Source organism: Solea solea, chromosome 20 (assembly GCF_958295425.1).
Source record: "Solea solea chromosome 20, fSolSol10.1, whole genome shotgun sequence".
NCBI lineage: Eukaryota > Metazoa > Chordata > Actinopteri > Pleuronectiformes > Soleidae > Solea > Solea solea.
In genome coordinates this window covers 9,487,627-9,514,559 of record NC_081153.1, presented here as the reverse complement: position 1 = coordinate 9,514,559, position 26,933 = coordinate 9,487,627, and the positions used below count along the sequence as shown (strand labels likewise).

The 26,933-nt window shown below is 38.6% G+C and overlaps 1 protein-coding gene across 1 annotated transcript; it reads right to left on the bottom strand.

Annotated features, from left to right (window-relative positions):
* Positions 1-1,862: 1,862 nt before the first annotated feature.
* Positions 1,863-11,514, bottom strand: LOC131446920 (major histocompatibility complex class I-related gene protein-like). The gene is made up of 8 exons (XM_058618310.1): positions 11,338-11,514; positions 10,234-10,494; positions 7,128-7,406; positions 5,106-5,405; positions 4,216-4,317; positions 3,543-3,560; positions 3,240-3,311; positions 1,863-2,955 (listed from the first exon to the last, which is right to left on the bottom strand). The coding sequence occupies exons 1-7, from the start codon at positions 11,501-11,503 to the stop codon at positions 3,265-3,267; spliced, it is 1,173 nt and encodes a 390-aa protein (XP_058474293.1). The 5' UTR covers positions 11,504-11,514; the 3' UTR covers positions 1,863-2,955; positions 3,240-3,264.
* Between the last annotated feature and the right edge of the window lie 15,419 nt (positions 11,515-26,933).

Sequence of the window (26,933 nt, the reverse complement as noted above, 5' to 3'; positions counted from 1 at the left end):
TATTGTGTTGATGAAAATGAGAAGAATTTGACTGTTTGTTTTTTTACATGATATAAATAGTATAGATAGGTAAATCTAATAAATAATATATATTTTAGATAAAGTTTATCAGAAAAAAGGTGAAATGTGATGATGTCTTGTTCAGATTCTCCCAAAATACCTGTCATTTTATCTCAAAGCAGTAACTGATATTAATACTGAAGAAGCCGTGTTACATGTTTCCACACATTTATCTCATAATTTATATAATAAAATATCACATGGGTTAGTAATGCGCAGAAAAAAAAGATCAGCAGTGATGTCACTTGTTTCCATGCAGAACTCAGCTCCACAGGTTGGAGATCGAGTCAGATGTGTTTGTGTTCACACATTTCTGGTCATGACTTTAAAACACAAAACAGCATTAACTAAAAACATTATGTCTTGATACGTATATCGAGCATGTTAAAGACCCAAGTGCTGAACAGTGAGTTTGTTTTAAAAAAAAATATTAAATATATAAAAATGCGGGAAAGGAAAAAGATAAAAGCAATAAAAACATAAACAACATATATTTCAAATGATTAAAATTATAGATAAAATAAGGTCTCAACGCAAGAGCCAGTGTTAAAAAATGTTTGGTTTCATATGTGAGATATTCAATGAATTTCAACTGCTCCACAGAAGAGGAGCTGCCCATTAAAACATCTAAAAAAAAGAAATCTTAAAATGTATTTTGAGTTGAGAAGCCAGCACCAGTGTAAAATGGTCACACATTCTTTCTTTCATAATTTTATACATGTCCAGAGTTAACTTGAAGGAGCCACAGAACTTGATGACAGCTGTAATGTCATCAGTTACCAGGTAGACTTCAGTGCTGCAGGTTTTAACGAGAGCCTGTAGCAGCAGATGTGTTCGTGTTGTACGTGTCACATTAGTATCGATTCTATTTTCTCTCAGACAAAATGTAAACCACCTATGATGAGCTAATAAATAACAAAAAAAGTGTAGTTTCTTTTTCATTTTTCTGTAGAGTCACACTTTTTTGTTTTAGGTCTGTGATTTTTACTATCAAAAGAGCCATGTATGGCCTCTCTCTCTCCAGGTTTAATTCACCTGGAGATGTATTTCTACTACAGTTTTACTCTATACAGTGCTGCAAGAAACATTTTCACCATGAGATTTGTTATATATAATAACAAAAAAAGCTGGCGGTGGTCTAAGACTTCTGCCCAGAATTTTATATAAAACCATAGTTCACTGGATTTATGAAAATATAGAACTACAAAAAGAGATTTTTATTGCGTTTTTTATTTACATATAACATAGAAAAAACTCTTGTGATGAAGAAAAATAAACACTGGGATGAGATTTGTGGAAAACTAATGAAATAAAGAGGAGCCAATTTTGATATAACTAAAAATTAGATGTCTCCTGAAAGTTTAAAAATGCACTCCAAAGACATAATTCATGTTCTTTTAAGACAGAAAATCGTTTCACAATCAATGGAGTTTATGACCATTACTCCATTTGTGTTTCTGAGAAAGATTTGCCTCCTGTCAAGCGACAACTTCAGGATCAGCTATGCGGCTTTTGGACTTGGACACCCATGAATCTTTATTAGCCTCGTCAGCCAGTTCACTTTCAAGATCTGACTGACATACTCCAGTAAATGCAGACAAGCTGCAGGAGGAGCAGCAGATACTGGAGTTAAAATAACTTGACATAACTCATTTTGATCTCCAAAATAAGACATCTTCCCTCATTTTTGACTTTTTTCCAAAGCTACAAGGAGCCACTGCTCTAAGAGTGTGAAAGGTCTAACACAGAACTGTGGCAACACAAAGTCTTTGTTCATAAGGAAAAACAAAACAGAGACGGTATAAATTTGGAAAATCAGGGGATTTATTGAATGTTGAAAAGCAAGATACAAGTTAAAAAAAGGAAAGAAATAACAGTGCAACTTATTTTAACGTTAATTCATTTAACCAAAACACATACAAATAATAATTCAATTTAAAAACCAACACTTATTTTATTAACTCATTGGATTAAAATTCAATCAACACACCAAAACATATTATAACAGCAATAATAAACATGTTATTGATAATTATCACTCAGATCCTAAAAATAATTTTTTTTTTTAACATTTAAAGTTTCGAAAGAAATATGCAAGTCAAATATTTAACTGGAAAATCATTATTGTTTAATGTGTGTTTGTGTCTTGGATCTACAGCCGATACATCACTGAATATGTGATTATTATTATTAACATGTGGCATCGTGTATATAGTGAAGAAAGAGATTTTCTGCAAATGGAACTAACAGTGAGTTTAGAGATGCAACACAAACCAGGTGGAAATGTGTCCAATCATTTTCTATCTTGTTGAGTAAAGAGGCAAAACATTGTGCCACAAATAAAAGCACAATGACACCTGCAGCTAATCTACAGTCTCTATACCACGTTGTAAATGTGTGATTGAACGACGCTGATGGACTTACACTGTTGTCCCCAGTGATTTTACACAACCAGAGAATGAAAAGAAAGTCTATATAGTCAATGTGTATTTAAAGTTGTGTTATTTCTCATGGTTTCCATGACGATACCCAACACCAGGAATATGAAAGTGGAACTATGTGTGGATTTGTTTTGGATGATCACACAAAGATTTCAAGAATGTGTTTGTGTGCAAACAGAGTTGTGATGCTTTCATTGTTGTCAACATTGTGTTTGACTTGAGAAAAACTCCTGATTTGATTGACAGATTTAATGCCAACATTTCACCAGATTCCTTTGTGTTTACTGTGAAATAAGTGTTGACAATGATGAAGATTTGTCATTGATAATTTAAAATGATCAATCAGTAGTTTTCTGATCAATCAGTAATCAGTGATTTCTGATTAGACTGAGAATCAATATTTTCCTTTGGTGACATCCCTCCTTGTTCCAGTGGATGAAATGATTCCGTGAACCTACAGAAAGAAAACAACATTAAATGATGATGAATATTTGAAAAAAGACAGATTTCATAAATACACATTGTCATTGAGACGTGAAACTGCGATGATTCAGACTGGTGAGACAGTTAGAGCTGGGTATTATGACCAAAATGTTTATGGTGACAAAAATGTTCATGTCACTTTAAGAAAGCCGTTCATTTGATCTTCTTTATGGACAGAAAACTCCTTGTAGTGTTTCATAAATCTGAGGTGAAACATTTCAAGTTATTTTTCTTCAGTGATTTTGTTTTACTTACAAAGGAACGGTGATGTATTTGTCATTTATTCTCTCTCAGTGTTCAGCTGCTGCACCTCAGTGCTGCTCGCAGCTGTGGGGTCAGAAACACATTGTTAACAAAGATCACACTTTTCTTTTCTTTCCTTCTTTTTTCAAGTCTTTGCATGAAAAGCAAAGCTCTCATATGTCTGTATGAACACATATAAACCTGGACATGTTCTGTAAACATGTAGAATAACAGCTGTGTCAATACCACGTCCATTTCAACCTAAGTTAGAATTGTAAATAAATAGGAATCGTGGAAATACAAATCTTTACTTACGAGATGGGGCGGATTTGGCTGAAAAAGGAAAGAAAATGAAAATCATTCCAAACATCATTTTGTCACCAGTGATTTGTTTCTCTTCAACTCACACAAAGTGAAACAGAAATCACTTCCAGCTTCAGTTTCCACATTAAAAATCATTTCTTTTTCTAAACCTGCTCCATGACATCATCACGCTGTAGTGATGATGTCATGGTGACACTGACGTCTATTTAAATTGGAATCAAAGCAGAAATCTGTTGAGTGTGAAAACATTCCTATTTCATCAGTCACAATGTACAAACATTACATTAGAAATGTCATTTTCAATTGTTTCCTTCATGTTTGACTGAAAAAAGTCACTTGAAGTTTCTACGTTTCTATGCAAATGAAACGCATACATGTAAATATTTGGCCTAAATGTTTGTGTGAGTGTCTCTGTCAGAAGTGAACCTTTGAAAAAACAAAAATCAACCTGCTCTGAAGAAATAAATGGAGCAAAAGTGGTTTAGTATCATTGGATTGTTGATGTTGATGATACAGGTTTACAAATATGATCCATGTGTGAAGAAATCTCACCTTTGTGACTTTAAAGCATCAACTCAAAGTGTGAAATAAAACAAGTGACAACAGTGTCAGTGTGTGTGTGTGTGTGTGTGTGTGTGTGTGTGTGTGTGTGTGTTGCTCTCACCACTGAATCTTCTGTACAAGAGGAAAGCAGCGGCAGCGAAGATGATGACGACAAGAACAACCACTGCAACGATGATGATGATGGTCGTGTCCATGGGCTTCTCTGTTCAGCAAAAACACAAAAAACAAACAGTCACAACCTGTGCACATGAAGCAGCTGACACACACACACACACACACAATATATGTAGTTCAATCTTTTACTGTATCATTAATTAACATATATATATATATATATATATATATATATATATATATATATATATATGTACATGTTTTACATGTTTACACTTCAATTAATTCATTAAATTTGGCATAAATAACCTTTTTATTTGATGATATTTATTATTTATTTGTGGTTATTTATGAGGAAATCAAATCATTTTGACTCATAATTACATTATCTCCAAATATGTATATAAGCAAATATGTCTACATTCAAATCCTAATATTGTGTCCAAATGTCATTTTAACTGTGAACTTATCTGACCGATCAATTTGACCTTTATTGATTTATGCACATGTGAATCTACTCGTCATTAGTGACATGAATACAAAACTGTCTCTAGTGGTCACATGGTGTAATTATTCATCACGACAAAGAAAGAATGTACATTTTATCTGTGGATCACTGAAGAACTGAACTTTTGACCATGATTTAAGCTGGAGATCAACTTTATCAAAGGTTTTATAAAATAAAACCATAACATGAAGACAAGTAGTGAAAGAAAACTTTTCTTTGATGGATTTGTCACATGATGATGTCATGATGCAGCACAAGCATGGACTGAATACAGACCTACAATGAAAGTGTTGATGAATCAATGAAAAGCAACAAGCATGACCTGCAGAACTATTACAGTGAATTAAAGGAGTGTTTCGGAGTTTTACCTCTGTTGGATTGGACGGCGTCTTTGTCCAGTACTTTGACAACGTCTTCCACACCAGAGAGCTGGAACACGCAGTCATACTTCCTCCAGTCCTCAGGTGGGATTGATGACACTCGCAGGTCAGTGCTCATCTGGAAGGTTCCGTCATGGTTGGGCAGAGTCTCTCCGTGGTCCACGTCCTCATGATGATCCTCTCCGTCTTTCCTCCAGGACAACACGGCTTTGTTTGGGTAGAAACCTGTAGCGTGGCAGGTCACTGGAGAGGAGGGAGACTTCTGGAGGAGAGACACTGAGGGAAGCTCTGGAGAAGGAAAACAAACGTTGACACTTTATTATAACTCACATTCCTGTTTGCTGTCATTGATCCTGCATTCGTTTCTGAGTCTGGCTGTAAATTGAGGTTTTCACACATCTGAGGACTGGACTTTTTCAGTCTGGACCTTTTTTCTGATGAGATCAGACTGACTAACTCACTATCTTTAAATACTTCTTTTAAATCCTCTTCAACAACTTATTGTTACAAGTTTCTTTCTTTCTTTCACTGATTGACTTCATTTCACATCATTTGTTGTCTTCATGTTGTAAACCTTTTAAAATGGTTTCTATTTTGATGATAGATGAACACTTTGAATTCCTTTATTGATCTTAAACTGGAACATCAATGTTGCAGCAGTGCAAAATTATATTATTTTATGTTTTACTTTATTTTTTATAATGTAATATTTATTGTTTTTTGTCAGATAAAATATAAAATGTGTAATTTTTTCACATATATTGAATTTCAATTTAATAGATGTGTGTTCTTTTTTATTAATATTAATCTAACCCTAAGCTTTATTGTCACAATATCTGCAGCATAAGCTATAGTTAAAATATGGCTGCAATGATGAATTGTTTATTATTCGATTACTAAATTAATCACCATCTATTTTGATTAGCAATTTCAAGTTTTTTTTAAAATGATTAATGCAAGATTTCTGACTTTTCAGCTTTTTAAATGTGAATATTTTCTGGTTTCTTTGCTCCAAATAACAAAGAAATAATGAGGGTTGCCGTGGCAACAACGTTTTGAATCCCCAAACCCTTTCAACATTTCATCTTTGATGTGTCTCATACAAAGTAGCGCATTTTTATGACAAACACGCTTGGACGAGTTTGCTCAATTACGTAGGATGCAAATCACCAAAATGGAGGCCAGAATTCAAAATGGCTGACTTCCTGTTGAGTTGAGGCCATGGTTACAGTCGACTTTTTTGTTCATCTTGGTCTATAACATCTTTCCACCAAGTTTTCGGGAAATTTGGTGAAACTCAATTTTGCCTCTATTTTCACTTAGGGGGCGCTATAGAGCCCTTGAGCAACACACGAGTTTGGGACCTATGCCAATATCGCATTTTCACCCGACCTGACCTCCATGCCAAGTTTCAGGAGTTTTCATGCACGTTAACCCCCTCAAAAACGACCGGAAAGCCACGGATATAATAATAATCTGAAGGATTACAATAGGAGGTTCCTCGCCGTCCCGGCCCCCGCCATTCGTGGCTCGGGCCCTAACTAAAAGTGAATAATTTTGGTTTATGGACAAAACAAGACATTTGAGAACATCATCATAATTTCCAGGTTTCAGAAACACAGATAAACATATTTTATGGACCAAATAACTCATTTGTTCTTTATTATTTAGTCGAGCTCTAAGAGACAGATGAAGAAATGTGAAATGGGAGACAGAGACTTAGAAAAGACTGTGGACGCTAAAAGAGACAGAGAGTGAAACTGTTGTGGACATAAACAAACAAAAAAGGAAAACACGAGGAGAAGAAAAAAAAGAGTGATTATAAATGTGTGTGTGAAAGAGAGACAGTGACAAAATGGAGGGGGGAAAAGAGAGTGAGACAGAGAGATGAAGAGACAGAGAGAGAGAGAGAGACACGTCATCAGTGTGAGACACAGTGGTGGTAAAAGACATCATCAGAAATAAAAGACACGTATGAAGATTATGTTCATTCAGGTTCTGGGGTTTTACCTGTTCTCTGCAGAGAGCTCTTCCCATACTCCACGTACTTCTTCACCCACTCAGGACACAACTGGGTGTGGTAGTTTTTCCAATAAGCAAGTAGAGCTTTATCAGCATCCCATTTGTTTTTGGTGATGAAAGCCTGTGATGATGGAGCGATCCATGTCTCTGTCTTCAGGTCCAAAGCTATGAAGTCTTCTCCATCATAACCATACTGATGATAACCGTTAACTTCTCCAGTCTCATCATCCCAGTCACAGCCATACATTAACTGGACAATGTGGACACCTGAGAGAGAGAGAGAGAGAGAGAGAGAGAGAGAGAGAGAGAGAGAGAGAGAGAGAGAGAGAGAGAGAGAGAGAGAGAGTTCACATCATCTCTTTACCACAGAGAACAACACACAGGTTTGATGGAGTGACATCATTAATCAGCATTAAATAAAAAGTGTTATGGCTCTGACACTATGATCAAATCTAATGTCTCATTCTGTCATTTATTTATTATTTGTTCTACACAATGTGGTTCATTATTGCACAATAAATGTAATATCATGTGTTGCTCTACTTTCTATCTTAAAATCTTATTATTTATGATGAGACATTTTCATCATGTCATTAAATCACTGTTTCAACTGTAATGCATCAGAAAATGTTCTGTGACAATTGTCCAGAGAATTTCTCTGGTTTGACTCTCATGTCATGTTCACTGGTCACTGTTGATTCACCTTTTCTTAAGTTTCATTAAACAACTGTCTCACTTCTCTTGAGTTTTGTGAGACAGTTTTTCCTGTGACGCTGGTGTGGGACGAGTCAGTGAGCTGAGTTGACTTTGACGTCACACTCGACTCAATGTTTGAATTCTGTTTTCCTTCTTATTGTAATTGTGTTAGTACAAGATACTGTTGTGAAGCAGCGTCATCTCAAAGTGTGTATGTGCAGGAGCAACACTGCAGAGACATGTGCTAGAAAGTAAGGTCAGTTCCATCAAACACAAACACACAGTTTTCACTTTCATGACGACTCCACAGAATAAGTCTGTGTGATGACGTCACGTCACTTTAGTCTGTGTTCACACCTGAGAGTCTGCTGCGTTGGTGCCAGGGCTGCAACTAACCATTATGTTCATTATTCATTCTTCTCTCCATTAATCACTGATCAGCTGTTTGTTCTGTACAACGTCAACAAATATTGATCAACCTCCAAATGATGTTTTCAAATGTCCTCTTTTGTCCGGAGAATAAAACTAATCTGTTTTTTGAATCATTTCTTTGTAACAAGAAACCAGAAAATATTCACATTTAAGAAGCTGAACAATGTGTTTTAAAACTAAGAAAAAAGAATATTGATGGAAACAGTTGATTCATTTAGTAACTGATTCATCATTGATGAATAGATTACTTGTCACAGCCTCAGTTGGTTCACACCTGGTGTTAGAATCACTTTCATTGGTCAGCAGTTTGGTTCATGTTCAATAATCACTTTATTCATTTGTGCTTTTGGTTAAACACATTGTTAAATGTGGAACCTAAACAACACAAGACGCTGCTGTGATTGCTTCACATGGAGTTAAACCAGTGATTGACAGCTGGTATCGTCCAATAGGAGCCTGGTTGCAGGTGACGTCTAAACTGTTTTCCTTAAACACTGTGTCCCTTTGATATCATCTGTAAGCAACAATCAATGAGTTATATCTCAGAGTTTTAAAGGATATCCACTCATTATCGTTATCGTGGAGATATTATCTTTTGTCCATGTCGCCCACAACGAGTTCAAACTTAGACCTGAATATTTGTGTGTGGACCCTCTTTAACCTCACCTGTATCAGATCAGAGTTTTGATGAATCATCACTAGAACACACTGACCTGGAGCTTATTCTACAACTGTTATTTCTGCAGATGACCCCTGACCTCTGCATCATCATCATCATCATCACACAATCACTGACCTCCTCTGCTTTAACCCAATATTAACTGTTTAGAAATGCAAACGGTGATAGAGTGGATGATTTACATGGACAAAGACGATGAAGAGAACATGAAGGTGTGAAGAGTAATAGAGTATAAGGTAATGATAATTGTTAACATTTTCATTTCATGGATAATAGTAATATTCATTTAGAGTTGAAGATTCTGTGCTGAAGTCATCGACAACACAGCAACAACTGACAGGGCTTTGTTTTAATGATCCATTCAACTGTTGATTCTTTTAGAAATTCAGTTTTGTTTGGTCATAAAATGTGAACAATCTTTTTAAAAGAACACCTTTTTATCTTTTAACTTTTAACCATTCACATTTTATTCATAAACAGTAAATAATTGGCCCCACCCCCCCCACATAAAAACAAACTGTCATGATCCAGCCCACAATTCAGCCAACATTATATTAATGATAACAAATGTAGATTTATGCGTCATATTAACACAAAACATATAAAAATAATGATAATAATTTATTTTAACCCACTGCACCTCATGTAAATATTTTGTGTTTGTGTTGCTGTATACATTTATTTATATCTTAGGTCTTTATTTTTATTTCCTAATTGTATTTTCTTCTATTTAAATGCACCAAAACACCAAGTCAAATTCCTTGTATGTGTAAATGTACTTCACAATAAAAACTGATTGTGATTGTAATTGATGAATTGTTGCAGCTCTAAACTGTGATTGGTCAGATTAGCAGCATGTCTGCTCCATGACTCTCAGTCACATTGATAAGTTCACTGGTTGCAAACATCATCTTCACTGATTCACTTTAAAATAAATAAATAATCATAATAATATCAATAAGGATCATTGTTGTTCAACTTTAGAACTCCAACATGATTCATTCACTTTCAATCATAGAAACTACACTGACATCTAGTGTACAGGTGGTGTAACAGCAGAGCGACACAGTCTCACTGTGAAAAAGTGTGAATGCTGTTCAGGCTGTGAATGAAGATTTAAACATGTTTACATTTCCTGAGTCTTTGTTAAAAAAGAAAATATTATTTAATACTTTCAGAAAGAGACGTTAGTTAAAGTAGACTGTGTATAAATAATATGAGTGTGTGTGTGTGTGTGTGAGGTGATTAATACACATTTTATGAGTAAAAAGTGAAACACAAACAAACCTCCAGTTTGGTTGAAGCGTGGCTTTACATTTTCAATGCTGGCTTTGAAGGTCTGCTGGGCACCCAAAAAGTTCCCAGTCTCTCTCTCCCAGTACTGTGGATCTGTGTTCTTCCTCATCCAGTCCTGTTTGGGTTCTGCTTTCATTGTGTTGCTGTCATAGTGAACCATCTGAACATCATCAACCAAACCAACAACCACAAACTGTGGGAAGTTTGGGACTTCAGATGATGAAGTGTAGAAATACTTCAGAGAGTGAGTTCCTGTGAGAGACAGTGAACGTCAAGACTTAAGATTTCAGAATGACAGTTTTATAAATCACTGTACTCAGAGTCAAGACGACATCAAATACATTCAAACACATTTCACTCCTCCTCAGTGACAAATATTTATCTAGACATACTGTATATTTATAAGATTGTATTATTTCATTTAATAATTCTCTTCATTAAGAAATAACTTATAAACCTTTAGTCTTTTTAATGTTTTCTTTAGTAATATCTTATCAATGTATTTATAACTATTTATTTATGAATTTGTTTTTGATCCAAATGTGTTGTACAAATAAATCATTCACAAATTCATTTCACAAGAAGGTATTTATCTGTTATTTATTTATTTCATCATTATGAGAAGAGTCACTTTTAATGATAAAATATACACGATTTAGCTGCTGATTCATATTTAATTGTGAAATGTTGTATAAAAGGGTTTAATTATCAGTAAGATACGTCTAAATGAAGTTTATTAATCATATCAGATGATAATAAATACACTTAAAAAAAGTTTTAAAGTTGTTTTCCGCGTTTGGAGCTCACACCTTTTTATAGACCTTCATGAGGTCATGAATAACTAAAAGTGAAATGGTGGAAGTGCATATGTGCACATTAGACTGTATGATGAAGAAAATAATAAACAATAAGAAAGAAAGAAAGATTTAAATCATATAATTAAATATATTTCACATTGTTAGAATCTAGAATGGAGTCCTACAACTAAACATCCAGGACCATCAAATGACGTCACATTTATACAAACAGTACAAGATAAAAACACATGAAACATTTGTTACAATCGATCAAACATTATACATAAAAGAAGCTCACCTGCGCTCGCGCTGTGTATTCCCAGCAGAACCAGTAAAAGCAGGATCTTCATAGTGATTTTCTCCGTTTGTTGAAGTGACGGTGAAACTGCGTCTTTATCCACAAGAAGACAAACTGAGACTCCAGCGACAAACACTGAGATAAAAACACTGAGAGGCGTGAACATCAACCTCCATCTGAGCCAATGAGAATTCAATATGAGCCTCAACGTCACTAAACTCCGGGTGAAACTGACTCACTCAGGTTATGAACGAAAGTGAAACTTACAAACTCACGTTATTTTAGGAGTTGGCTCAGGCTGCAGCCTGTAGCGCTCAGGACACGCCCCCCTTCATAAGCCCAACCCTGAGCCTTCCTCTAACTCAGGGGTGTCAAACTCAAAATGACCTGGGGGCCAATGAGTGTCGAGTCTGGTCAAGAGGAGGCGGAACAACAAGGGTGGGAAAAGAGCTTAGATTTATCACACAGTATTCCATCATGAGATCACAATTAGGTTATTCATTTCACATTATTTCAAAGTAAAAGTGTCTGTTTTCAAATGGAATGATCAACACTTCACAATATCAACATATTTATGACGCTAAATGAAAGTATAAATATCAAATACAGAAAATGAGGTCAATAATAATATGGACAACTGTGATAAAAACACAAAACAAGCTCATGTACATGGGTCATTCCTACCATTCGGTGCCATTTCAGTCCCCATGACATTATATGGTATATTTTGTTTAAAATTATGCTAATATTCATTTAGAAAATCACATTTTAAAGGCGACATAGACGGGAAGCTCCAATTACTGCTGCGTTTGTGTGTGTATCTGCGTCATTACCTCGTTTATGAAACCCTAAAGTTTCAGAACAACAGTTCAGCCACTGCTGAGAAAATAGTGTTGTATTGTTTTCCTGGGCTCTGCGAAGCGGATCGGCACTTCCTTAATTTGATGTCGTCATCAGAAATCCTCACCACTCCTCTCACCACCGTAGCGCCTCCTGGTGCGGGCACTAGTCCGGGCACATCCGGTTGCGTACATTCAACCGCAGAAGAAGAAGAACTACTCTTGTTGTAGCTGCTGAGATGCAGAGCATCCACCGTGCCAGAGGGGGAGCTGTTTATCTGAGAGCTGGCCTATCTATTACGTCACTTCCAGGTACCTGTCCAATCACAGGACAGTGGGAAAGCTCTCGTTGGCTGGCCAATCACAACACAGTCCACGTTCTGGGGGTGTGGTTTTGGTCTGAAACAGCGCGGCTGCGAGAGCGTCAGTGAGGAGATATTTTGATCGGCTTGTTTGCAGCGACTAGGAGGTTTTTAACCATGAGGGAACTTTTCAACAAGAAGCAGAGTAAGTATCACTCTTCAATCTACTGTTTTTTAGCCTTTTAGAATGGCTCACTGACTCGGCAAAGCTTAACACGTCCATTCTGTTACTCCGTTTTATTGTTGTAATTTATATTTTTTTGCAAATATTAAACTATGATTAATAAATATGTTATAAATCCTCCTCTGTGGACACCTCGTGCTAGCATGTTGTTCATCCCATTAGCAGCTATGGCTGACTTTAGCCAAAAATGTCCCCCCTGTTACTGTCCACCCTGTTACCATTTTGCACAGTAACAGGGTGGACTCATAATAACAGGGTGGACTTAAGAAGGCTAACGAATAATTATTTCCAGCATTTGTTTGTATTTTTTCTTTTTTATATAATTTTTTTATACATTTGTTGTTTTTTTTTTACACACTTTCAAAATGTCTGATTAAACAACATGCATCTTTTTGTCAGTGAATGGCACCGCTGTCTGCTGCAGAAAAGCAACGGCGTTACAGGGCACGGCGTGATGCAGACCCTGAAAAACGGGCTCAATACCTAAAAAAAGAGAAAGAGAGGTGGAGAAGTGACAGAGAAGAAGGAAGAAAAAGGAAAGTGTCAGACCTCAGTGAAAGAGAGAAGAGAGCACAGAGAAAGAAATGGAGAGAAAAGAAGAGAATGCAGAGGGAAAGATCCACAACAACTTTGCAGCTAACGCCTCCTTCAACACCCGAAAGTCCCCCACATAACGAAAACACCCCCAAACCAGGGCCCTCAAGGTTAGACGAAAGTTGATAGTTTAATGATAAGAGAAGTAAAATCTAAAGTTGTCTTATCTGATGGTTTTGCCCTTACTATGTGTGTGACCATACAATTTATTTTAATGTGACTATATGACCGTCTATCCTTTTATTGTTGTATACAGAACATGTATCCACTAGTCATTGTAAATTGTAACAACATTCTTGTGTTTTAGGCAATATGTTGTTGGGCAGAGGAATGCCAGACAGGGCAGAAGGAGGCTACAGAATGAAATCCAACAACTGAAGACCTCATTGAAGAGAGAAAAGAGAAAAAAAGAAAAATACAAGAAGAGGTGCCAGCGCATGGCAGGGGAGAAGAAATCACCATGTTCTATGATATGGTGGGATAAAATAAATTAATTGCCTTGTTAAAATGAAATATATTGTTATAAACTGTTGTAATGTCCACCCTGTTACATGTTGTCCACCCTGTTACCCTTGTATTTTTATGATAATAAATTAAAATGGAATCATTTTTTTGCTTGTTTTTGTGGTTACTAATGTGGTGAATGAATTGAAAAACTCAAATTGTCTAAAAATGGCGCAAAATTCAATTCATTTCTTTTTTTATTGCAAAAGAAATATGTTGAAACCAAATTTTGTTTTTTTTCACGATAATGCTTATATATGGATATTTTTTTTAAATACTTTCACTGAGCAAATGAGGAACATTTTTCTTCGTAGAAAATGTAAATATCACAATGACTGTGCATTCAAAACACTTATTAATAAAGATGAGAATGTCCCATAACAGGGTGGACATTTGGCCCATGTTGTATGTCAAGAATTTGGTCGAAAGTATTATAATTCAATATCCTGAGCTGGACCAATAGCATTTTCTTGTAGTTTAATAATTCCTTGTTCAGATGAAATAATAAATTCTTGCATGGTTAAATTTTTTTTAAAGAAAGTCGCAATGCTGAAATGGCACCGAATTGTAGGAATGACCCACATATTAATGTTGAATATACTACATTTAATAACGTGCTGATTACACCTGGATGTCGTCTTATTACTATTATAAAACATTGCTAGTGAATATATTTAGTATTATATTCTATCGCCTCCCTGCAGCTGAGGTTCAGCCATGTTTTCATAACATGATATTAAGTGTTGGGCCGCATGTTGTAATATAATGAAGTACAAATACTTTTTGTACTTCAAAAAGTTTCCCATCTTTGTTACTCACTAACAAAAATAATAATTACACTACAGTTTTGACATTCACCCATTCACACATCTTTTATACATTCACACACTTCAACATGGGGTTAAGTGTCTTGCTCAAGGACACACAGACGAGCAGAGACAAGAATCAAACCCACAACCTTCCAGTTCAAAGACAACTCATCCTACCACTGAGCTACCATGACTCAATCTTAACTCCTCACTTTTATTTTTAATACTTTTACTTTTACTTGTAAATCTTAAGTACATTTTATATCAGCAACTTACTTTTGGTACTTAAGTCCAGTAAATGTCAAATACTTTAAGACTTTTACTTAAGTAATATTATAAAAAAGTGACTTCAACTTCTACCAAAGTAATTTTCTGGTAAGATACTTTTGCTTTTTTACTCAAGTATCCCTTTTAGGTACTTTATACAAGACTGGCCGCATATAAGCGATTGGAGGGCCGCCTATGGCCCGTGGGCCGCCTGTTTGACACCTCTGCTCTAACCCTAAAGGCTGCTGTTCACATTTATAACTTTCTTTACAAACCAGCATAGAAAAACAAACACACAAGCAAATAAAAGAAATGAACCAAATGTGGTTTCACTGATTTCACAGGGGATTAAATGGGATGAAGTGCTCCCCCTACTGGTTCAAACCTGCTACTGGAGATATGCAGCAGCACACAATGTAGGTAGATTTCAACCTTGTAATAATAAAGAATGTCTCCAAGATCATTTTGATGCTACATGAACTTACAGCAGGGTGAATGTCACCTCTGTCAAAGCCTGAGCAGGTCTGCATCACCTGCATTGATACTATGGAACCTCTGGTTTCTGGTCCGTGCCACAAAAACAACGACAACATTACACTTTACAAGAGTGAAAGAAGAAGAGGCTGGACATGAGAGAATATTGGTGCAGCTTTCATGAAGCTACTTCCTGATATTTAACTTTATTTTTATTTATTTATGCAGAACGTGTTTCTGTTGTCACGCTCAACTTGTACAAAAATAAACCGTATTTAAACCAAAATAACCTTTTCCTATATTGACATTTCACTTCAGAGTAAAGGGGAAACTCTAAGCTTGACAGAAATATTGATGTGATTTAATGGTGAATAGATATATATATATATATATATCGATATTGTTTGATAGAACAAAGTATATGAAAAAAAGCTCCATGTCGCCCAGTCCTAGTGGATCACATACTTAAGAGCTGCAGTTATAGATCAAATTATTTTATCATGCACTGCTGCACAAGGACCATGAAACAATGAAGTGAAATAATTATATATGCGTTTAGATCAAATGCATTCATGTTTTAATAAACGAATGACATATGTAATTAATTGTGGATTTATTTGTTGTTTGTTTATAGACTACACAAACTAAAGCACCATGTTTGTTTGTGTTGGACTGAAAAATAAAACAATGTCATCATATTTGTATAAAGTGCTATAACATAGGCGACTGTACCTGCTCTGAAGACAGGGATGTTTGTACATTAGAAGTCCTGCTTCAGAGTTCACTGCTATCATTGATCGTCCATCATATATTTGACCACAGTCGTAACAGACAAACAATGTCCACGCGGAGGAGCAGTGGTCAGCACTGTTGCCTTGTAGCAGAAAGACCCACAGGTGAATTGAACACTCACCCACCTGTGAATGTTTGTCTCTGTGATGGACTGGTGACCTGTCCAGGATGTCCCCCGCCTTTCACCCTGTGTCAGGATAAAGCAGGAAACACTGCATGGATGAATGGAACAAACAATACTGTTTACCAACTGTAGGGGGACCCTGAGAGCAAATCCTACAGTGTGTTACTTGAAGTTTGAGCGATACAACCAGTACAACAGAGTAACTGGGTTACTGTGGGAAAACAACCACGTCGTCATCGTCCCTCGTCTCTCCTGCTCTTATATTCACTGTCGCTTTCATCTTCATCTGATTGTGTTTGCAAATGGTTCGGTCTTTGACTTTATGAGAACTTTCATTTTCTCTCCTTAGTCGCCCTGGTTTGGATCATTGTGTCTCTGTAATTGTATACTTTGTAATGTTTACTTTTGGTGTGTTTCTGTGGCAACATCACAGCGCCACATACAGGCCGAGCATATGTACGACAGCATTTACAGTCATTTTGGACAAAGTCAGTCATGTGGATGAAGACATTTCTTGAAACAATGACGTGTTGACAGAAAACCTTTTAAAAAGACAAAGACAAAGATCATGTAGGTAAAGTTCTGTTTCCGTGTGGATAAAGTCTTGACTTCATTATTGTCAACCACCTTTGTTGGTGTCTTCCATCTTGGTCCTGGGACGTCCAGCCCATACTCGTGCAGTTCTTCCCCGTACCATAGGTGTAAACTATGAGAGCAGCTCAAGGTCAAAAACTAAATACAAGAAAAAAACATAAAAACACTGCAGTTTTATGAGCCCAACCATTAACAGAACTTAAATTGAACACAAACATTTCAAGCCAAGCTTCACTCAAAGCATCTCCTGCCTGATCTTATATACTTCTCTGTCCAGTCCATAGATAATTGAAGGGGACAGATGGTCTTCTTCATCTGAGGAGGAGTGTAGCAGGCTGCCATAACACCCCCCTGGCTGTCAGAGAGTGGTTGAGTCCAATCAACCAGGTTCATCTACTTAAACAGATGCAGTTGAGCACATCAGCCTTTTGTCAGTGTGTTCCAGCTGTTGTGTACATGTACGTGTGTGTCTGGGTGTATGTGTGTGTTCGGGTTTGCTGCAGCTTCTGTTGTCCAGCTGTGGACGCTCAGCCATCAATGGCTGGAATGCAATCAGCCAAACTACGCCTGACGATGACCAGCCTTGCAGTATAAAGACGCCTGGGAGACTTGAGTTGGGGCTGGCTTTAGATGGTGGCGGCTGCGCTTTGTCCGTCTTTAGAAAAACCTGAGAGTTGTTGTTGTTTTACGTGATTGACCTTTGAACTCTGTGTACTGGTGTTACTCGAGATTCAATGGTTAACACCTCATGGTGTGCCACTTGTCGCCATTTGTAGTTTAAGTAACGTTTTCTCTGATATTACATTTCTTGCGTTGTTCTAACGATGCAGGCCTCTTTAACTCAAGGTCTGAGGCTATTGTGTTAGCATTTGTTTTATCTCGTGATCCAGGACCTTTTGTCCTGCGTGTTTTGTTAACCTTACTTTACCTTTGTTGCACACTTCAATAAAGACACACATTCTTTACTGGACAGTCTGAAAATACACATGGCAATACGCATTGTTACGCTTCTGTCCAGCCGGATGCAGGTTACACACTGTGTGCATCGGCTGTGTTTACCCTTGACACAGTTGCTCATTTGAGGGGACACTCCCTCTTGTGGCGTAAAGGCGCCACTACACCCCTGTATTGCCTGATTACAACTAGAGCACAGGGATTCTTTTAGTTCAAACAGAAAATATTAATAGCATGAAATATGAAATAACAAAATATTAATAACATGAAATATGAAATAACAAATATATTAACACAAAACAACAAAAATATTAATAACATGAAATATGAAATAACAAAATATTAATAACATGAAATATGAAATAACAAAATATTAATAACATAAAACAACAAAATATTAATAACATGAAATATGAAATAACAAAATATCAATAACATGAAATAACAAAAATATTAATAGCATAAATTGACAAAATATTAATAACATGAAATATGAAATAACAAAAATATTAATAACATGAAATATTAATTAACACAAATATATGGGTGTCCCTTTTTATAACAATCTGAACTTATTGTCCTCACACTCTCCCGTCAAAAATTCAATGTCATCCCGACATGCTGACACACATACAGTCCCGTGTTGCAGTACAACCCTGCATTTAGAAAGGTTATGTCCCAGTAGGAGTCAGAAAGTCCCTGAAGATGCGATACTGTTTCAGTAAACCATATAGCACTTATCTCCCGTTGATGCCATATGTTTGCAGCAGGCGTTATTGTGCACGATAACAGTCCACTGCAACTTCCATCACTAGCACGGGTGTCTGCATCTTTTCTGAGTAAGGCCCTTTAACATAGACATAACTTCCTATCTACTTCAAAGTGTGCTGGAGAGTGGTCACAGTGGGTTACATTAGTCCATATTCACTCAAAGATAACCTTATTCCTATTCACTAGTCACATCTGTATTATAGCTTGACTTAACTCTAAGAACTCTAAATTCTTCAAATGAACAGTAACATCAGCTTGACTTTAACTGTCTTTTATCTGGACTCACATATACAACCTATCTAACTGCCATGGTTACCTATACATAGGACATGGTAGGCAGTCCTGACTTATTGTAAGTAAATATTGCTCTCGGTCTTCTCTGTCTCAAAGGATACTTTTTCGCTCTGGTAGGTAACTGGTGGTCATCTTCCTCGTCACTGCATGCAGACTCAGCAGACTGATGTTCTCCCTCAGCTCTTTGTGTGACATCGTCCTCCTCTTGTACGCCTGTATCTTCTTCCTGTTGGTCCTCCTGATGCTCTGCAGTATCCTCTCCCAGATCTTCGGCCACTGAATCCCTGCCTTCCGCTTGCAATCCAATGATTCCTCTCCATTCATCCTCTTCGTCTGAACTGTCTTCTCGTTCCTGTTGCTCATATTGCCACTTGCTCTTTTCCTTTTTTTTTTTCCCCCTGGATTCTGTGGACATGTTGATCTCCTCCACGGGCAGAAGGTCACACGGAAGCAGGAAGTTTCTATGCATGACTCGAATGCGTCCTTTCCCGTTTTCTGGCCTGAGCTCATACACTGGACTGTCCTGATATGTCCCCCCTTTTCATTGAGGTTCGGGACCAGAACTCTGCACCCAGTATATAATTCTGCACCATAAGCCTCTCTGTCATAGAGGTCTTTCCCTCGTCTGCTCTCCTCACTGGCCGTCTCTGAGGCCACCCTGTAAGCATCATTCATGCGAGCCTTCCACGTCTCAGCATAGTCCTTAATGTGATGAGGTCTGGTCCTTCACTGTGAGACCCAACATCAGGTTAATGGGGAGATAATATGGTGCATAGCCTGTAGCCTCGCTACGCGTGCAGTTGAAAGCATGAACGACCTTGGCCAGGGAAGCTTTCCATCTGCCTTAGCTGTGTCCGGGAGGTTTCTGAGCATGCTCAGCAGAGTCCTGTTGAACCTCTCCACCTGGCCATTCCCCTGTGGGTGGTATGGGGTGGTCTTGGACCCCTTAACTCCACTGAATTCCTGAAGCTTAGCAGTTAGACAGTTTATGTTCAAATTCCTTTCCCTGGTCATGGTGGAGTCTTGTGGGAAAACCGAATCTCAATAGAAAATCTCCAAATGTCTTTTCGGGCACGGTTTTAGCCATTTTATTTCTGCAGGGGTCGGCCTGAGCAAATCGGGTGAAGTGGTCCATTACCACAAGGACATATTCAAACCCTCCCTTACATTTCTCCAAATGTAAGAAATCGATGGAAAGCAGCTCAAATGGGTAAGTGGTGACGATGCTGGTGAGGGGAGCTCTGGTTGGCTTATTGGGACGTTTGTTTTTCAGACAGCTGCACACCCGTGTTATGTAATGCTCGACATCCCTCTGCATATGAGGCCAATAAAAGCGGTCTCTGATGAGTGTCAAAACTCTCTCAACACCTAGGTGACCCACCTCTTCGTGCAGTTCTTTATACACTAGCTCATGGAACTTCTTTGGCAGGATTAGTTGTGACCGGCTGGCGGTCTTCCTGTACAGTGAACCCTCATCATCAGTGTGTAGTGTCTGTCTTTCTCTCACCAGCGCAGCTACTTCCTTGTTTGGGCCCTGTTTTCCACCTTTAGGCCAGTGATTAGAGATGACATACTTCAGCACTTCTCCTATCACAGGGTCTTCTTTCTGTGCATCTCTCAGAACTGTCTCTCAGATCTCTGCCACTGCCACGTCACGTCACTTTCCTCAGCCAGCACTGTTGAAATGGTCATAGGACACAGCCACGGCTCACTGCTTTCCAGCTGAACTGTGAGAGCTTGAGTCACACTGTTCATTACCTCAGGTGCCACTACTTGTTGGTGTGCAGGTTTCCATGTACTGCTCCATGTCCAAGGGCATGCGCGAGAGGCCATCGGCGTCCCTGTTTGCCCTTCCAGGTCGGTACTAAAGAAAAGGTAAAGAAATGACAAACTGCCCAGAACAGAGCTGCCAGGTTAGTATGACACTGTTCCATGAGAACAAACACTGTCAGTATGCATCGTCGACTCTCACGGTTAACAGTAGATAACAGGTTGGTTTTGGACACAACAACATTTTTCAGAAACACTGTTTTTTTTTCTTCTCAACCCGTTTTCTTACATAACCAAATGTGCAGATGTGATCAGGTTCATTCCCATTTGACTAGGGCAGCTGCTAACGACCAGTTGATGTTACCACGCCCAAAACGCCCAAATGCTTTAAAGAGAACTGTCATTTATCGTGGCATCAATCACTGGAATAATTGTCCACTGAATATACGTAAACTGAATAGCAAAGTATCTTTCAAGTACCATCTGAGAATGTACTGTTTAACTTTGTGATTGGGTCTGGACGTACTGTATTTACTGTATGAATGTAATAATGAATGTAATGCTGTAAGAACTTATTCTGAATATTTTCTGATGATGTTTATAATGATGGCTACAATGTTTTACTGCTTTTAGATTCTATTTTAGATGTTTCTTTTTTGTGAGTGTGTGTGTGTGTGTGGACCCCAGGAAGACTAGCTTGTCTAACTTTGGTGAAAACACAACACAAAGGGCTTTGTGTTGTGTTTTTCTGCCATATTTCTTGTGTTTGGGCTTTTCTCTTACCGTATTTTCTGTGCACAGCAGGTCATAGAGAGGCTTTGCTATACGTGAAAAGTTATAAATATAGTTGCGGTAGAAAGAGATGAATCCCAGCAGCTTCCTCACTTCCCCAATTGTGGTGGAGGTCCGTTGTTGTTTGAATGCTTGGACAGGAGCAATGTCTGCAGGGTCCATTGTATGACCGTTGTCTGTAACAAGCCTTCCCAGGAATCTCACCTGATTTTTGAAGAGCTCACATTTTCTTGCAGTTCATTTCACTCCGTGACTCTGGTAACGCTGCATGACCGTCCTCAGATCATTCAAGTGGTCCTCAAATGTCTGAGAGTCAACCAAGTTGTCGTCCAAATAGGGCAAGCAAACCTCATCACGCAGTCCCACCAGACACTCCTCCATCGATCTCTGGAACTCTTCAGGAGCTGATGACAAGCCAAAGGGAGTTCTCACCCACTCGTACAATCCCCATGATGTAATAAATGCCGTGAAGGGACGACTCGACTCTTCCAGGACTCTTCCCTGGTGGTAGGCCTTTCCTTGGTCCAATACCGAAAACCGGGAACTTCCCTTTCAAGTGTTTGACATATCTCGTATCCGTGGTATCGGATGGCGGTCAGGGATCGACTTTTTATTTAGCTCACGGTAGTCAGGGCACAGGCGGAGGCTCCCATCCTTTTTGCACACACACACACACACACACACACACACAATTGGGCTGGAATAGGGGGATTTTGAGTTAGCTATCCACCCTCTGTTTAACAGGTCTTCCAAATACTCTTTTACTTCTTTGTGAAGTGGTTTTGGGACAGATATGTATGTGTGTTTGACAGGGGTGGGGTCACCGAGGCGAATCTTAATAGTATAGTGTGTTGTATCAGTGTATGTGTGTCACAATCAGTATCAGTAGCAAGCAGTTCCTCTTTGCATGAGCGTGTGAATGAGTGTGTGGGTGCAAAACCTGTCTCAGAAGTGTCAGCTGTCAGGTCATCCACTGGGCCTCCCTCTCCGCCGTCCACCCCCTGTAGTCACTGTGACGTCATGCCGTTGTAAGGTGGGCGGCCGTAGTCTCCGCTGTGACGATAGTTGCCGCCCCTTCTTTGGCCCCCTCCTCTGTTTCTCCGCTTAGGGCAGTCTTTGCTCCAGTGTCCTTTTTCACCGCATGTGAAACATGTCTCATAGTCAACGTTTTTCCGCTCAGAATATGTGTCTCGTTGTTTGTACTGATAACCTCTCCGCTTGGAGGCTTCTTCTTTCTGTAACAAACAGGAGGAGGAACATGTCTTCCATTCTTTTCTCTCCCTCTCTTTTATCATCTTTCTTTTCTTTGAGACGCTTTTCTTCTTCTTCTTCTTCTTCTTCTTGGAGACGCTTTTTCTGTTCTTGTTCTTAACAGCAGTTTCAATGTCTTTCTGAGTCCAAGGCCTATAAACCAGTATAGATTCACCATCCGGTCCCGCCACCTCCATCATTGGAAGTTGGACATGAATGACATGTAATGGCGGATGCTATTTGAGGTGCTGGGATGGGGCCGGGCAGACGACGTCGGGCGGACGGGCGTCCAGTTCGGGATCCAGTGTTTGAGCAGTCAGCAGTGAAAGCTGGGGATAAAGAAAAGAAGAGACAGGCTGCGAGTGTGTGTTCTCAAACAGTGCATCATTCTTATCAGGCAATGCATTTGCAACCTCTTTTTCTTTATCTATTTTTCCCTTTTCCTCTTTTTCATTTTGACATTTTCTCTATTTGCTAATTCTCTCATTTCCCTTGTTTCAACTTTGGTTTTCCACATACTGAGTATCTTTCTATGTTTTTTGTTTTATACACCGCGTTCCAAATGATTATGCCAGTGATATTTTTCTCTAATGTTTCTAAATAGTCGATGCAAATGACAGTCAGCATTATTTTCAAGTCATTAACCGTCAGAGTATAATTTGAATGTTATTGAAAAAGGCTGATTCCTACTCTGTTGACCCACTGCTAAAATGCTTACATGAAATTAAAGCTTGGATGTCTTTAAATTTCCTGAATTTTAATGAAGAAAAGACAGAAGTCATGGTCTTTGGTGGCACTTCTGTGACCCGTCCCCAAGTTGATTTGTCTTCTCTGGCACAGTATCACAAGCCAATTGTGAATAATCTGGGTGTAAAAATTGACTCGGGCCTTAAATTTGACAGCCAGATTAAAGCTGTAGGGAAATGTAGCTTTTTCCATTTAAGGCAGCTGGCAAAAATCCAGCCAGTCCTTCAAAGACAGCAATTTGAAACAGTAATCCACGCCTTTGTGACCACTAGGCTGGATTACTGTAATGCACTTTATATGGGGGTTAGCGGGTCCTCCATTGCGCGCCTTCAACTTGTACAAAACGCTGCTGCACGTCTTTTAACTGGCACAAGCAATTATGAGCACATCTCACCTATTTTAGCTTCACTCCACTGGCTGCCTGTTCATTTAAGGATTCATTTTAAAATTATTTTATTTGCTTTTAAAGCCTTAAATGGCTATGCCCCACTGTACCTCTCTGAGCTGCTGCACCCCTACATGCCCAGCCGATTTCTCAGGTCAGCTGACCAAATGCTCCTGACAGTGCCTAAAGTCAGGCTTAAGCTCAGAGGGGACCGAGCATTTGCCATTGCAGCTTCAAAGCTTTGGAATGGTCTGCCGCTGCACATTAGACAGGCTTCCTCTCTGGCTCATTTTAAAACTCTTCTTAAAACTCACTTCTTTTCTTTGGCTTTTAACACCACGTAGTGTTGATTTTACGTGACTGTATTTGTTTTATGTGTACACATGCATATTTTATATTTATTTTATCCCTGTTTTATTCTTTGTACAGCACTTTGGAAACCTTGTGTTTGTTTAAACTTGTGCTATATAAATAAAGTGGATTGGATTGGATTGAACAAACCTTCCAATGATCAAAAATAAAAAACTTCAAATGCACTGTTCCAAATTATGATGCACAACAGTTTCAAAACATTTTCTAGGTTGTAAAGAACTGAAAATGGCCCTTTGTTGAATTTGCAGCATTAGGAGGTCATATTTATTGAAATCAAAAGCTATTTCAATGAAAAACATCTCAACAGGTCAAGTTCCATTTTAACATAGGACCCCTTATTTGATAGCAGCTTCACGATTCTCGCATCCATTGAACGTATGAGTTTTTGGAGAGTTTCTGCTTGAATTTCTTTGCAGAATGTCAGTATAGCCTCCCAGAGCTGCTGTTTGGATGTGAACTGCCTCCCACCCTCATAGATCTTTTGCTTGAGGATGCTCCAGAAGTTCTCCATAGGGTTGAGGTCAGGGGAGGATGGGGGCCACACCATGAGTTTCTCTCCTTTTATGCCCATAGCAGCCAATGATGCAGAGGTATTCCTTGCAGCATGACATGGTGCATTGTCATGCATGAAGAGGATTTTGTTACGGAAAGCACGGTTCTTCTTTTTGTACCATGGAAGAAAGTGCTCAGTCAGAAACTCCACATACTTTTCAGAGGTCATTTTCAAACCTGCGGGGACCCTAAAGGGGCCGACCAGCTCTCTCCCCATGATTCCGGCCCAAAACATGACTTCACGCCGTCCACTAACCATCCACTACTCCGTCCATCTGGACCATCCAGGGTTGCACGGCACTCATCAGTGAACAAGACTGTTTGAAAAGGAGTCTTCATGTATTTCTGGGCCCACTGCAGCCGTTTCTGCTTGTGAGCATTGTTTAGGGGTGGCCGAACATAAGGTTTACGCATAACTGCAAGCCTCTGGAGGATCCTACACCTTGATGTTGGCGGGACTCCAGAGGCACCAGCAGCTTCAAATACCTGTTTGCTGCTTTGTAATGGCATTTTAGAAGCTGCTCTCTTAATCCCATGTATTTGTCTGGCAGAAACCTTCCTCATTGTGCCTTTATCTGCACGAACCCGCGTGTGCTCCGAATCAGCCACAAACCTCTTCACAGTACGATGATCGCGCTTAAGTTTTCTTAAAATATCTGAGGTTTTCATACCTTGTCCAAGGCATTCAACTATTTCATGCTTTTCAGCAGCAGAGAGATCCTTTTTCTTTCCCATATTGCTTGAAAATGGCGCTCTGCTTAATAATGTGGAACGTCCTTCTGGACTAGTTTTTCCTTGAATTGGGCTCACCTGGCAAACTGATTATCACAGGTGTCTGAGATTGATTTCAGTGATCCAAAGAGCCCTGAGACACAACACCATCCATGAGTATAATTGAAAAACTAAACATTTCATCTTTAGGACACTTAAATACAATTTTGCATCATCTACCACTGGCCCCTCAGGCTCGGACACTTCAGCCTTCTTACTTTGCCTGTTTCCCATTTTCCTGAGCTGGCAGTGTGCACACTTTTACCATATACCACACATACATTAACCTCACAAATAGAATAGAATAGAATAGAATAAGTCTTGATTGTTTTCTTTGGCTCACCAGCACAGTAAACAGACGACAGTAAGGTAAAAACATTGTCATGCATAAAAAACATACAATAGACACAATAAAAACAAAGATAAGATACAGTGTAAATAGGAACAAAAGTAGAGGTAAAATAAGATCTAATAAGATAAATAAAGCACAACGGTAAAGCAGTTCAGGTCATAATGTGAATTGATCACTTTGTCAAGTTCAAGATGGCAATGGCATTTGGGATAAAAGATTTTTTAAAAGGACCTTTGGCCAGAGGAACTCTGTAGCGCCTCCCAGACTTCAGAAGCTCAAACTGACAGGACAGAGGGTGAGAGCTATCTGCCAGGATTCTTCTTTGTTTGCTCCTTGTCCTTTCAGTGCAAGTGTTGGTATGTTCTGGGGTTTTGCCACAATTTTACCAGCCATTTTTACAATTCTATTTAGCTTGACCTTACACTTAACACTCTCAATATGTGCAGTATACACAAGCTCTAAAATGTGCGGACGGACTCCAAGGCAGCTTAATCTTCTAAGCAGACGGAGTCGCTGTGAGCATTTCTTGAAGATAAAATCTGTGTTTTCAGAGAAGCTAAAATGACTGTCAAGGCCTGTGCCTAGATATTTAAAGGTTAAAATCTTCAGGTTTACTTGCCCCTAGCTTTTTTGGTATAGGCCTTATAATGGATAGTTTCCACGATCTGGGCGCGCCTGTAACAAGGAGGGAATTGAACAGTTTTGAGAGGACTCCTTTCAGTTGAGGAGCACAGTCCTTAAGTAGACGGGCCTTCAGTGGCCTTGTTTGGCTTCAGCTGAAAAAGACTTTGAGCCACAGCATCCACAGTGATGGCTGTGGGTGCTCCTGTAGGGACATTTTTACAGATCTCATCACATTCCTGTTTGTCATCCACTTTATCAAATCTACAGAAAAAGTGCTTTAACTCATCAACAAAACACTGATTGATGCTTGGAGGAGTATCACATTTCTTATTGGTTTTACCCATTAGTGTATTTAGACCCTCCCAGGCTTGTTTTATGTTGCCACCAAAATATTTACTTTCTACTTTGTTCTTGTACT

Bases quoted from the DNA above. Each gene is read 5' to 3' on its own strand.
- LOC131446920 (XM_058618310.1), bottom strand. From the start codon at position 11,503: ATGTTCACGCCTCTCAGTGTTTTTATCTCAGTGTTTGTCGCTGGAGTC. The intron at 10,495-11,337 runs GTGAGCTTCTTT...TGTCTCTCACAG, and splicing joins AATACACAGCGCGAGCGCAG to GAACTCACTCTCTGAAGTAT. The intron at 5,406-7,127 runs GTAAAACCCCAG...TTCCTTCTCCAG, and splicing joins GAGCTCTCTGCAGAGAACAG to AGCTTCCCTCAGTGTCTCTC.